This window comes from Orycteropus afer, unplaced genomic scaffold (genome assembly GCF_000298275.1).
Source record: "Orycteropus afer afer isolate SDZICR_OR568_19922 unplaced genomic scaffold, OryAfe1.0 scaffold00089, whole genome shotgun sequence".
Lineage (NCBI taxonomy): Eukaryota > Metazoa > Chordata > Mammalia > Tubulidentata > Orycteropodidae > Orycteropus > Orycteropus afer.
Window position 1 is genome coordinate 10,335,204 of NW_006921676.1, and position 14,298 is coordinate 10,349,501.

At 39.7% G+C, this 14,298-nt stretch overlaps 1 protein-coding gene across 1 annotated transcript in view; it reads right to left on the bottom strand.

Annotated features, from left to right (window-relative positions):
- ARHGEF7 (Rho guanine nucleotide exchange factor 7) overlaps positions 1 to 14,082 on the bottom strand; it is a 277,670-nt gene extending 263,588 nt beyond the window's left edge. The window contains exon 1 of the mRNA XM_007942392.2: positions 13,918 to 14,082. Within this exon, the coding sequence (XP_007940583.2) occupies positions 13,918 to 14,082 (165 nt within the window). The remainder of the gene's footprint in view (positions 1 to 13,917) is intronic.
- Positions 14,083 to 14,298: the final 216 nt, after the last annotated feature.

Below are 14,298 nucleotides of genomic sequence, written 5' to 3' on the forward strand. Positions count from 1 at the left end.
GCTGAACATTTACCTGAGGTAGATACACTCCTTGGAGAGAACAATCATGGGAGAAAGAAGGGCTGCTTATGCACAGGGAGACAGCTCAGGGGGCAGAAGTGCATTGAGAAATGGACACTGGGAAAAGGTAACTATAGGGAGGAAGTGGGAGGGAAGCTGTTGCATTGGGGTAAACTGTGGCCAATGTCATGAGACAAAGTGTATGTGAACTGCTGTATGGAAAGTGAATTTGCTCTGTAAATCTTCACCCAAATCTCACACACACACACAAAAGATTTACAGCCTTGGAAATGCTATGGGGGGGTCACTGAGACAGAACTGACTCAATGGCACTGGGTTATATTTATATATATGTATATATGTTGCTGTTATGAGGAGCTCTGGGAGCACAGTGCCTAAGGCATTTGATTGTTAACCAGAAGTCTGGTGGTTCAAACCCACTAGCCACTCCTTGGAAGGAAGACTGGGCAATTTACTTCCATAGAGATACCGCCTCGGAAACCCAAGGAGGGGTTGCTATGAGTCGTAATTGACTCAACAACAGTCAGTTTGGTTTTTTTTTGGCTTGGTTGCTGTTATGCTGTTAGGTACTATCAAGTCAGATTAGACTCACAACCACCCTGTGTACAACAGAACAAAATACTGCTCAGTCCTGCACCATCCTCACAATCCTTGCTATGCTTGAGACAATCCTTACAACCACTGTGTCAGTCCCTCTCATGGAGGGTCTTCCCTTTTTTCACTGACTCTCTGTTTTACCAAGCATGATATCCTTCTCCAGGAACTAGTCCCTTCTGGCAACAAGACCAAAGTAGGTAAGACAAAGTCTGGCCATTCTCACTTCTAAAGAGTATTCCAGCTACACTTCTTCCAGGGCAGATTTGTTCATTCTTCTGGCAGTCCATGGTATTTTCAATATATTTGCCAACACTACAATCCAAAGGCATCAACTCTTCTTCAGTCTTCCTTGTTCACCGTCCAGCTTTTGCATGCATATCAGGTGATAGAAAATAACATGGCTTGAGTTAGGCACACCTTAGCCTTCAAAGTGACATTTTCTCCTTAACACTTTAAAGAAATCTTTTGCAGCAGATTTGCCCAGTGCAATACAAAGTTTGATTTCTTCACTGCTGCTTCCATGGATGTTGATTGTGGATCCAAATAAAATGAATTCTTGACAACTTCAATATTTTCTCCATTTATTGTGATGTTGCTTATTGGTCCATATGTGGAGATTTTTCTTTTCTTTCTCTTGAGATATAATCCATACTGAAGACTGTAGTCTTTGATCTTCATCAGTAAGTGCTTCAAGTCATGTTCACTTTCAGCAAGCAAGGTTGTGTCATCTGCAAGGTTGTTACTGATTCTTCCTCCAATCCTAATGTCATGTTCTTCTTCATACAGTCCAGTTTCTCAGATTATTTGCTCAGCACACAGATTGAATAAGTATGGTGGAAGGATACATCCCTGATGCACATCCTTTGTGATTTTAAACCACGCAGTATCCCCTTGTTCTTTTTGAACGACAACCTCTTGGTCTATGTACAAATTCCTGGTGAGCACAATTAAGTGTTCTGGGATTCCCATTCTTCACAATGTTATCCATAATTTGTTATGATCCACACAGTCAAACGCTTTTGCATCGTCAAGATACAAAACATCTTTCTGATACTGTTTGTTTTCAGCAAAGATCCAACTGACATCAGCAGTGATATTCCTCGTTCCACATCCAGCTTGCATTTCTGGAAGTTCCCTGTCAATATACTGCTGCAACAGTTTTAAAATTATCTTCAGCAAAATGTTATTTACATGTGATATTAATGATATTGTTTGATAATTTCCACATTCTGTTGGAACACTTTTCTTTGTTGTTGTTGTTAGGTGCCATCCCATCGTCTCCAACTCATAGAGACCCTATGCACAGCAGAATGAAACATTGCCCGGTCATGTGCCATCCTCACAATCCTTGCTATACTTGAGCCTATCATTGCAGCCACTGTGTCTATCCATCTCGTTGAGGGCCTTCCCTTTCTTCATTGACCCTCTACTTTACCAAGTATGATATCCTTCTCCAGGGAATGGTTCCTTCTGACAACATGACCAACGTATGTGAGATGAAGTCTGGTCATTCTCTCTTCCAAGGAGAATTCCAGCTGCACTTCTTCCAGGACAGATTTGTTAGTCCTTTTAGCAGACCACGGAGCTCTTAGCATTCTTCTCCAACACCACAACTCAAGAGCATCAACTCTTCTTCGGTCTTTCTTATTCATTGTCCATGCAGATGAGGTGATTGAAAATACCATGGCTTGGGTTAGTCATGTCTTAGTCTTCAAGGAGACATACTTGCTTTTCATCACTTGAAAGAGGTCTTTTACAGAAGATTTTCCCAATGCACTATGTCATCTGATGCCTTGACTGCTGCTTCCATTAGCATTGATTGTAGAACCAAGTAATATGAAGTCCTTGACAACTTCAATCTTTTCTCCATCCACCATGAAGCTTTTCCTTGAAATGTGCCTTTCTTTGGAATGGCACAAACATGAATCTCTTCCAGTTGGTTGGACAGGAAGCTGCCTTCCAATTTGTTGGGATAAATGAGTAAGCACTTCCAGCACTGCATTATTTTGTTGAAATATCTTAAAGGGTTTTCCATCAATTCCTGGAGCCTTGTTTTTTGCCAGTTCCTTCAGTGCACACTGGACTTCTTCCTTCAATACCATTGGTTCTTGATCATATGGTATCTCCTGAAATGGTTGAATGTTGATCAATTCTTTTTGGTACAGTGACTCTGTATATTCCTCCCATCTTCTTCTGATGTTTTCTGCATCATTCTATATTTTGCCCATAGAATCCTTCAAAATTGCAATTGGAGGTTTGAATTTTCTCTTCAGTTCTTACAGCTTGAGAAATGCTGAGTGTGTTTTTCCTTTTTGGTTTTCTAACTCCAGGTCTTTGCATATTTCATTGTAATACTTTACTTTGTCTTCTCGAGCTACCCTTTGAAATCTTTTGTTCAGCTATTTTATTTCATAATTCTTCCACTCACTTTAGCTACTCTCTGTTCAAGAGCAAGTTTGAAGGTCTCTACTGACATCCGTTTTGGTCTTTTCTTCCTTTCCTGTCATTTTAATGATCTTTGACTTTCTTCATATATGATGTCCTTGTTGTCATCCCACAATTTGTCTGGTCTTCAGTCACTGGTGTTCAATGTGTCAAATTTGTTCTTCAGAGGGTCTCTAAATTCCAGTGGGATAGAATGTAGGTCATATTTTGGCTCTCATGGACTTGTTTTAATTGTCTTCAGCTTCAACTTGAATTTGCATATGAGCAACTGATCATCATTTCCACAGTCAGCTCCTGGCTTTGTTTTGATAGATGATATTGAGCTTCTCCCTCACCTGTTTTCATAGATGTAGTTAATTTAATTCCTGTATATTCCATCTGGTGAGGTCCACTTGTATAGGCCTGTGTATGTTGTTGAAAAAAGGTATTTACAATGAATAAGTCATTAGTCTCACAAAATCCTATCATGAGATCTCCTGCATTGTTTCTATCACCGAGGCCATATTTTCCAACTACTGATGCTTCTTTGTTTCCCACTTTTGCATTCCATTGTATGTATTGTCAATACATCTTGATTGCATGTTTGGCTAATTTCAGGCGTCAGAATTTGGTAAAAATCTTAAATTTCTTCACCTTTGGCTTTACTGGTTGGTGGGTATGTATGTATATATATGTGTGTGTGTGTGTGTGTGTATGTATATGTGTATGTGTATGCATATATATGTGCAGGGAGCTCTGGTGGCATAGTGCCTAAGGCATTTGACTGCTAACCAGAAGATTGGCAGTTCAAACCCACCAGCTACTCCTTGGAAGGAAGATTGGGTAACCTACTTCCATAGACATACCACCTCAGAAACCCAAGAAGGGGTCACTATGAGTCGAATTGACTCGACAGCAGTGAGTTTGGTTTTTTTGGATTTTGGTGTATATGTCTGTATGTTGTTGTTGTTGTTATGTGCTGTCGAGTCGGCCCCGACTCATAGCGACCCCTCCTTGGGTTTCCGAGGCAGTATCACTACGGAAGTAGGATAGCCCAACCTTCCTTCCGAGGAGTGGCTGGTGGGTTTGAACTGCCAGCCGTCTGGTTAGCAGGCAAGTGTCTTAGCCACTATGCTACCAGAGCTCCTATATGTCTGTATATATGTGTGTATATATATAAATATACATATATGCATATATATGTGTGTATGTCCACCACTCATCTGTCAGTTTGTCATACTGTGGTGGCTTATGTGTTGCTGTGAGGCCAGAGGCTATGCTATAGATATTTTAAATACCAGCAGGGTCACCCATCGTAGACAGATTTCAGCGGAGCTTCCAGATTAAGACAGACTAAGAAGAAGGAAGAGGCCATCCACTTCTCAAAGAACAAGGCAGTGAAAACCTCATGAATAGCAGTGAACATTGTCTGATATATTACTGGAAGACTTTATGAATAACCCCAAAACACTGCTGGAAGATGAGCCCCTCAGATCAAAAGGCATTCAAAATATGATTGGAGAAGAGCTGTCTCCTCAAAATAGAGTCATCTTTGATGTGGATGCAGTAAAGCTTTCAGGACCTCCATTTGCTGATGCAGCATGACTCAAAATGGAAAGAAAAAGCCGCAAACATCTATTAATAATCGGAACGTCAAATGTACGGAGTATGAATCTAGGAAAATTGGAAGTTGTCAAAAATAAAATGGAATGCATAAAGATCAATATCCTAGGCATTAGTGAGCTGAAATGGACTGGTTTGGGCCATTTTGAATCATACAACCATATGATCTACAATGCTAGGAATGACAAATTGAAAAGGAATTGTCACATTTATCACTTAAAAGAACATTTCAAGATATGTTATGAAGTACAATGCTGTCAGTGATAGGATAATATCTATACACCTACAAAGAAGACCAGTTAATACTACTATTATGCAAATTTACGCACCAACCACCAAAGCCAAAGACAAGGAAATTGAAGATTTTTACCAATTTTTGCAGTCTGAAATTGACCAAACATGCAATCATCTAAGATTACTTAGAAAGGGCCATTCCCTGAAGAAGGATATCATGCTTGGTAAAGTGGAGAGTCAGTGAAAAAGGGGAAGGCCCTCAATGAAACAGATTGACACAGTGGCTGCAACTTTGGGCTCAGGTATAGCAAGGATTGTGAGGCTGATGCAGTACCAGGCAGTGTTTCATTCTGTTATACATAGGGATGCTATGACTTGAAGGCACCTAACATCAACAACATATGTGTGTGTGTATGTGTTTGTGTGTGTGTGTATGTGTGTATGAGCTCTGGTGGCATAGTGTGTAAGGTACTGTGGTTACTAAACAGAAAGTCGGTAGTTCAAACCCACCAGGTGCGCTGCAGGAAGATGAGGCAATCTACTTCTATAAAGATGTATAGCCATGGAAACCCATGGGGGGGTTGCTAAGAGTCAGAATAGACGTGATGGCAGTGAGTTTCATATATACACACACACACACACATATACATATATATACACACACATATACACATATACACACACACATATATATGTATATACACACACACACACACACACACATATATATATATATATATGTTCCTCATGGTACAGTGGTAAAATATTCAGCTCCTAAGTGATAGGTTGATGATTCAAACCAATCAGCTGCTCCATGGGAGAAAGATGTGGCAGTGCTTCCATAAAGATTACAGCTTTGTAAATCCTGTGGGGGCACTTCTATTCTGTCCCATAGGGTCACTATAAATCGGAATCAACTTAATATCAATGGGTGCTTTATAGATCTATAAATCATTGGGACAAATATCACTGCTGATGGCAGATGGATCAGATGAATCTTGGCTGAAAACAGAGAATACCAGAAAGATGTTTACTTGTGTTTTACTGACTATGCAAAGTATTTGAATGTGCGCATCATAACAAATTATGGATAACATTATAAAGAATGGGAATTCCAGAACATTTAATTGTGTTTATTAGGAACCTGTATATAGACCAAAAGGTAGTTGTTAGAACAGAACCAGTAGATATTGCGTGGTTTAAAATCAGGAAAGGTGTGTGTCAGGGTTGTATCCTTTCACTATACTTATTCAACCTGTATGCTGAGCAAATAATCCAAGAAGCTGGACTATCCGAAGAACACAGCATCAGGATTGGAGGAAGTCATTAACAACCTGTGATATGCAGATGACACAATCTTGCTTGCTGAAAGTGAAGAGGACTTGAAGCATTTACTGATGAAGATCAAAGACTACAACCTTCAGTATGGATTTCACCTCAACATAAAGAAAACAACTCAGGAAATGTGGTCAATTTTTTTTTTCTTTGAAACAGAATGTTCATCTTCCAAAAGCTATGATCCAGCAATCCCACTTCTAGGTATATATCCTAGAGAACTAAAACTACTGACATAAACAGACATATGCACACCTATGTTCACTGCAGCATTATTTACAATAGCAAGAAAATGGAACCAACCAAACTGCCCATCAACAGATGAATGCATAGACAAACTGGTACAGACACAATGGAATGCTATGGAGCCATAAAGAATAATGATGAATTCTCAAAATATACTATAACATGGATGAATCTGGAAGATGTTATATACTGAGTGAAATATGTCAATCATGAAAGGACAAACACTACATGATCTTACTATTATAAAAAGACAAGAATAGGTATACACACAGAAAGTAACATTCCTTTATGATTTGGCTGCTAACCAAAAGGCTGATAGTTAGAACCCATCTCCTCTGCAGAAGAAAGACACGACAGTCTGCTTCTATACAGATTTACAGCTTTAGAAATGCTATAGGCCAGTTCTAATCTAACCTATAGGGTCACTATGAGTCAGAATCGACTTGATGGTAATGGATTACGGATGGGAGGGAGGAGGGGAATCATTTTCTAGATTGTTGTTTTTGTTGTTATGTGCTGTTGAGTCAGCCCCGACTCATAGCAACCCCTCCTTGGGTTTCTGAGACAGCATCACTATGGAAGTAGATTGCCCCATTTTCCTTCTGAGGAGTGGCTGGGTTTGAACCATCAGCCTTCTGGTTAGCAGTCAAGTGCCTTAGGCACTATGCTACCAGAGCTCTCCATTTTCTAGATAGTAGACAGTTATTAGTTTTGGTGATGGGGAGGGGCAGGAAGAAGATATCAAATAAGGTTACAATTCACCAAGGTAAAGAAAGTATACAATAATACTCAGAAAGTATACAATAATAAGGGATGACTGGTAAAAGCCACAACATGTGCAATTTTGCAACAATAGTAATAACAACCAAAATATATGTGAATAGTTATATATGTACACTTACATATGTATAGGTAAGCGTATATGAATATAGAAGTGTGCATGTATAGGTGTTTCTGCAGGCAAATCTATATACATATTTGGAAAGTATTCAGTATAAATATAAAATAAAGCAAATATAAAATAAAGCACAGAGATGGCATAGTTATGGATATTTCCTGAACATAACCTAACATCTCTTGGGATTGGATACTGGGTTTGAGGGTTTAGGATCATAGTCTAGGGGTTCAACTCAGTCAAGTGGCATAACATAGCTCCTAAAGTAATGTTCTACATCCTACCTTGGTGAGTAGTGTCTGGGGTTTTTAAAAGCTAGCAAGCAGTCTTAGATATGTATCTTAAAAACAGAAGTTGTACCGAAAATACAACTATTGGTATATATATATATAACAAGCAAAAGAGAAAGGAGACCAAAGAATCAAAGAAAAAACCAGTCTACAGGACTAAAAGTCTACACAAACCACGGTCTCACCAACCTGGAGACCAGAACTAGATGGTACCTGGCTACCACCAACAACCGTTCGACCAGGTCATGGATAGAAAGGAGAAAAAATGTACTACACAACTCAAATTCCTAAAAAATAAGGCTAGACTTACTGGACAAATAGAGACTAGAGGAACCCCTAAGACTATTGCCCTGGGATACACTTTAAACTTGGAACTCAAACTACTCAGTCAAAAAAACAGTAGCTCATAAAGTAAATGATACCACCCATGAATACTCTGCTCCTCTAAACAATCATCTAAATGAGGCCTAATAGGCAACATGTGCCCTGGACCAAAGTGAGAAGGTAAAGGGAGACAAGGAAGCTAGCTTGATGGAAACAGAGCAATCAGAATGGAAATAATGAGAATGAAGACACATTTTGTGAATAGTGTAACCAATGTCACTGAATAATATGCATAAAAATTGTTCAATGTAAATCTAATTTGCGTTGTAAATTTCTCCAAATCACAATAAAATATATTTCTTAAAATGTGCAAATGGGGGTGGTGCTTCAAGAAATGAGAAGAGAAGGCAGATTACTGGGTCTAAATTTCTTTTACTAAATGAGGTCCTGGGACAGCACAGACACTAGGGACAGTCTCTGAGAGTTCACAAAGGCAGAGAAACCTTTTAGTTGTCCTTAAAGAAATGCCATTTTGCCTTGTGTGTGTGTGTGCATGTTATGCCAATATAAACACTATCCCATTCTAGTTGGCTCTTAAATTACTAAAGGTGTTCTGACTCAACCTGAACTCATTTGTTTCCTTTATTTTGGATGAGCTAGCAAATGCATTTACACCTACCCACCTCTAGGTCTAAAACCCAACACAAGAACACACTGATTCAGGGTCAGACAGTACTTTAAAGTAGCATACTTCAAACCAAAAAGCAAACCAAAAACACTGCCAATGAGTCAATTCCAAGTCATGGTCACCCCCATTGGGTTTCCAAGGCTGTAAATTTATGGTAGCAGACCGTCCCATCTTTCTTCCTCAGAGCATCTGGTGGGTTCAAACCAATGACCTTTTAGTTAGCAGTCAAATGCCTTAACCACTACACCACCAAAGCTCCTTACACAGTTCAAAAGCAGATGTTTATTACCACAAAACTAACTATTCTGAGAAGTTAATGCAAGGTAATCAATGAGACCTTAAATTGAGACCTTAAAAATGAGACCTTAAATGAGACCTTAAAAAAGGTCTCCTTAAATTGGAATCAATTTGATGGCAACTGGTACTGGTAATTAGAAGCAACTTGATATAATCTAAAATTCAGTGTGCAAGGTAAAGATCTCTCCTTAAAATCATATTCTAGATATAACTTCCTTTATAATTTTTCTCTGATGGATTTATCAGACAAAGAAGTATTTACTGAACAGCTACAGGGCATGGGATTTCCTAATCAAATTCATTCTAAATCACAATTTAACCACTATTACCACATTGTCATCAATGATCACATTCTTGTTGGTTGTTGCTGTTGTGTGCCGTCGAGTTGGCCCCAACTCATAGTGACTCCTCCTTGGGTTGCCAAGGCAGTATCACTACGGAAGTAGAATGCCCAACCTTCCTTCTTGGAGGCAAAACACCCAAACCCAAACTCAAACCCACCACCATTGAGTTGATTCCAGCTAATAGCAACCCCATAGGACAGAGCACAACTGTCCCATAGAGTTTCCAAGGCTGTAAATCTTTAGGGAAGCAGACTGCCCGATTGTTCTCTTACAGAGGGGCTAGTGGGTTCAAACCACCAACATATAGGGTAGCAGCAGCCTCATACTTATACACTGTGCCTCTAGGACAAGTCCCTATAAAAAGACAAATTTCTAGCAGGAGACACTTATACATTCTACCTAAGGTCCACTGAGATTTCATTTCTCTTTCTACCTACTCCCTAGCCATCCCCAGGATCTAAAGACTACTCAGAAACTGAGTCAAAGCAAATGAGTTAAGAAAAAGCATCTTCTTTTTCCCATGCTACTATCTGAATTTGCTATTTTCTGCAAACATGCAAAAGATCACACAGGGCTACCAGATTATAGTTTGGGGAATTACAAGCCATAGGCTAATCCCTGTGTTGGATTAGTAAAGATTTATGGGTTAAGAAAAATCATCAGAGTCTGACACAGCTCAAACACAGGTCCTCCTCCTTTACTTATTTAATTCCTTTGTTACTTTTAATCTGTATCTGACATTATGACTTTTGAATTCATTCTGCTATATATTATTTTTATATTTATGTTTTCTCCTATACTAAAACGCTAAGAAACATTTACTTCATCTTTTTATCTCCCATAGCACCACGCAACTAGGTGGGTCTTTAATAAACTGATTCAGTTCAAATTTATTATTCAACCCAACAATTTAAAAGTTTAAATACATGGGTGCGCACACACACAGGACATCTAGCAAGACCAGAAGAGTAGCATCGGGCTTTCAGTTACATTCCACAAATATCGATTGAGCATCTCCTATGGAGGACATTATATGGTTTATATGGGGGAAGTTCTATGTGTGAAAGAAACCAGATCCTCAAAGACTTGACTTTTTCACAATGAGTTAAGTGACTTCATCTGTTGCCCATAAAGATTAATACAAGTAAAATAAAAATAGCATTTTACCATTCCCATTATTGTAACATGTATTTTATCAGTTCTATGGTAATCTGGCATCCTCTAAATTAAATATATCTTGATTTCACCCCTTTTGACTAATATTCAAGATGTTTTAAGTGTTAATTTATGAGAATAGAGCTAATGGGGCTAAAGATGATCACCCGTGAGATTTTATGGTCTTTGTGTGTTTCTCATCACAGAAGGAATGAGGGGGTGGTAAAAGTGTGGGGGGATCAGTGAAACTTCCTGGCCTTTACTGGAAAAATCATTGTCCTAGGAAACTTTTTAACCCTCATCTTTTTCTCCCCTGCAGCCACAATCAAAAAACATATTGTTGGTAATATGGAAAAGTCTCTTTTCTGAACTGCTCACATAAATTTATAGTTACCTCTTTTCACTGTCTTGCCTTCCACCTTAAACAAAAGCAGAACCGCATAAAGGGGAACCTGAATGAAAACAAAGCTTTAAATGGGTAGAATAATCTGTAACTAGACAAACGTCCTCTCATTTCTCTTTTATTAGGTCTCACATAAGATAAATGAACATAATGAAAGAATCATACTAGGAAATATTTTTCTTAATAAAATACATATGAGAAATCCAAGCCAACTCAACTTTTCTTAATTTTGCCCTTAGCCCCAGTCTAATGGTTAATTTTAAATTGTGAATTTGCAAATGTTAAGTTTCAAACTGCTGATACTTCATTAGCTAAAAGTGTGTTTTGCATGTTATAAGGAGTAAAGCTAAGATTCTTCCGGTTCCCCATGAATATTCAGTTAAGCTTCCAAATGTTTCTTTTTAAGGAAAAATGTCTCCATGCTCACATTCCCACATTCAAGTAAAAGTTGTTCAGCATGTGTGCTCTGTTTCATATATTATTTGGTATGCATGCAAACATCCGAAAGCTCAAACAAATAACTCTTCTTAGCAAATGGAAAAAGCTCATGATTCTTCTGAAACCCAAGGGTTTTCAGGAGGCAGAGAATGGCTAATATTTTACCCTGAAAATCTACCTTTGAACCATAGAGAATCAGTAGCTCTGTCTAAAATTTGCTGCTTTGATGTTAAGCTTTCATTGTCCTAGAATCAGTTTAAAACAAACTTTTTGGACCTCAGGTAAAAATAAATAGCTTCAATATAAGAAATTTCCAAGTGACTATAGTTTTAGACCACGGTGGGTTATTTCAATTTGAGTTCTGCAAGCTAAACATTTTATTCATAGTTTTCTTTGTTGTTTTAGAGATGAAAAGATTGCTACAGTTTTCTAAGAAAACTTTTCCAGAATTAAAAAATAAGTATTGGAATTTACCAATTGATATTAATTTGGCTAATATGCCAAATAACATATGCATTGATATTGAAATGTTCTTATCAATATAGCATATTAAGTTCTTTAAAGTTTCACTCTTAAAAATGGAAAAATACTTTATGTCTACTTTGGTAAACTTAGAAGACCTGGTGTCACAGTGGTTAAGTGTTTGGCTGCTAACTGAAAGGCAGGCAGTTCAAACCCACCAGCCACTCAGTGGAAGAAAGATAACAAGCTGCTCCCTTAAATATTACAGCCTTAAAAAAAAAAAAAAAAAAAGATTACAGCCTTAGAAACTCAATGGGGCAGTTCTACTCTCTCCATAGAGTCCACAGAGTCACCATGAATCAGAATCTACTTGATGGCAATAGGTTTTTGGTTGTTGTACTTATCATGCATTTTCAACGCTTTTCAACATCTGTCTTTTATTTCCAAAGGTAGTGATATGCAGATGAAAACAGCATTTTGAGTGCCTCCAAAGTTAATCCTGCCCCATATTCTCATCTTAAATCATATTTTTATTGTGACATCAGGTTAATTTACAAGCAACATTTTTATTTCATGGGCAGGCAGGAAGTTATTAACTCCAAAATACAGATTGTTTTCATAAACATGTTCCAAGTAAGAAAAATACTTAAAACTATATGCATGTAAAAGTCATTTTAAGATTTTCTAACATTTAAATTGTAGTGCCAGAGCATGTTCAAACTTATGAATAAGATTAAATATTTTACTTTTTCAAGTAGCCTTAATTTATTACTAACAAATAGATTGCCACGGTATGTAAAAGCCAATGTGCCCCATTAAAAAATTCTTCTTCCTAATTATGGTTCATTCCAATTCCACTATTTAACACCGTTTAAATAATAGCTGATCCCAACATTATATCTTGACAAAATATTTGAGATAAAATTGTAATATATTAAAATACTGGGATATACCGTTTTTAAAAGCTCTCCTGTCCCCTCAGCCATGCTTTGTCAGTTTGTGTGACATGAAAACAAACTTTAATCACTCACAGAAATGCAGGTCAAAGTTCACACTTCAGCCATTGGGAAACCACTAGTCAAGAGTAAGGAGAAGCAAGGTCTTTAAGATTGTGGATTCTGTTCAGAGGTATGAACTTGAAAGTGAAATCTAGAATTTGAAACAAGTCTTAAAGAATGCCAGGGTTTTTAACCCAAGTGTTCGCAATCCCTTGCCTTGGAATACATGAAGGAATTTTTTCGTTGGGTAAACAGTAAATCATTTCACGACCCAGCCCTCAGCTATTGATGAATTCATCTTTTAAAAATGCATAGCAATTGGTCAATTAAACAGAAGAAGGATAAAACTCTTTAATGAATTACAAACAACATCAAAAAAGAATTGCTCAAACAAAGCCAACAGAGAAAACTGTGCATGGTACTGAAACAAGGTTTTCTGATCAGGTCACTGAAAAAGAGCTAGGCAGACCTCACAAAACCCGAGGAGCAAGTTAATGTTACGGCGGTACAGAAATCCTATTTCTGATTATGTGGAGAACTCTTTTTCCCTTCGAAACCCGACCTGGAGAAGACGCAGAGGAGGCACCTCTCTCCGGTATCCTTCTCCTTTAAAGCGGCTCTCGCTCCCCCCACCCTGCGGCCACCGAGCCCCCCGCCCCAATCCTGGCCCGCTGCCCGCCGGACCCCCTCCCCACTCCACACACAATGGCGCCCTCCGAGCTCCCGCTACATGGGTTCTCCCTGTCTGGCGAGGAGCGCTGTGCACGGAGGAAAAGCGCACGCTCCTTCCCGGCGCGAACCAGGCTTCCAGGGGGGTCCGCGCACAAAGGAAAGTGCGTAGGTTTCCTCCCCAAGCGTTACATTTTCTGCTGGGCAGAGGAAGAAGGCGGGTACCGCCGTGCGGATCACCCAGGTGCCAAGGCGCGAGGCGGCCCCCACGTCCCAGCACTTCTCTGCCCATCCCGGGCCGCAGAGGCCGGGGACCACCGGTCGGGAGCTTGGTACATCGATCCCGCAGGAAGCGGGCTGGCGGACGGGCGGCAGCGCACAGCGGCCGAGCCTCCGGGTGGGGTGCGCTTGGTGACTCGGGGTCCGCGCCGGCGGCGGGGCGGGGGGCGGCGCGCGAGCTGAAATAGTACTTACTTTCTCTATGGTCCCGGGGAGCAAGCGGTCCAGCAGCCTGCAGAGGACCACCCCATCTTTCAGAGACGACTGCAAAAAGCCCTCCGGGTCCGAAATGGTTTTTTTGGGCGACTCCAGCACCCCTAAGGTAATAAGCCACGTAACGGTCTGTTCAGCGGAATTCATAGCTGCCCGAGGAGTAGGAGGAGAAATCCGCAGGGGGAACGAAGGGGGGGATACTGCACACCGAGAAGCTTCTCCCTCCTCCCTCGTTCGCTCTCTGTTGCTTTTTCTGATCCCCCTTTTTTGCTCGTGGTTTCACATTGGAGCAGCAGAGGCTAGAGCCGCTGATCCCACCTCCTCCTCCTCCTCCTCCTCCTTCCCCATGTAGATGCAGATGAT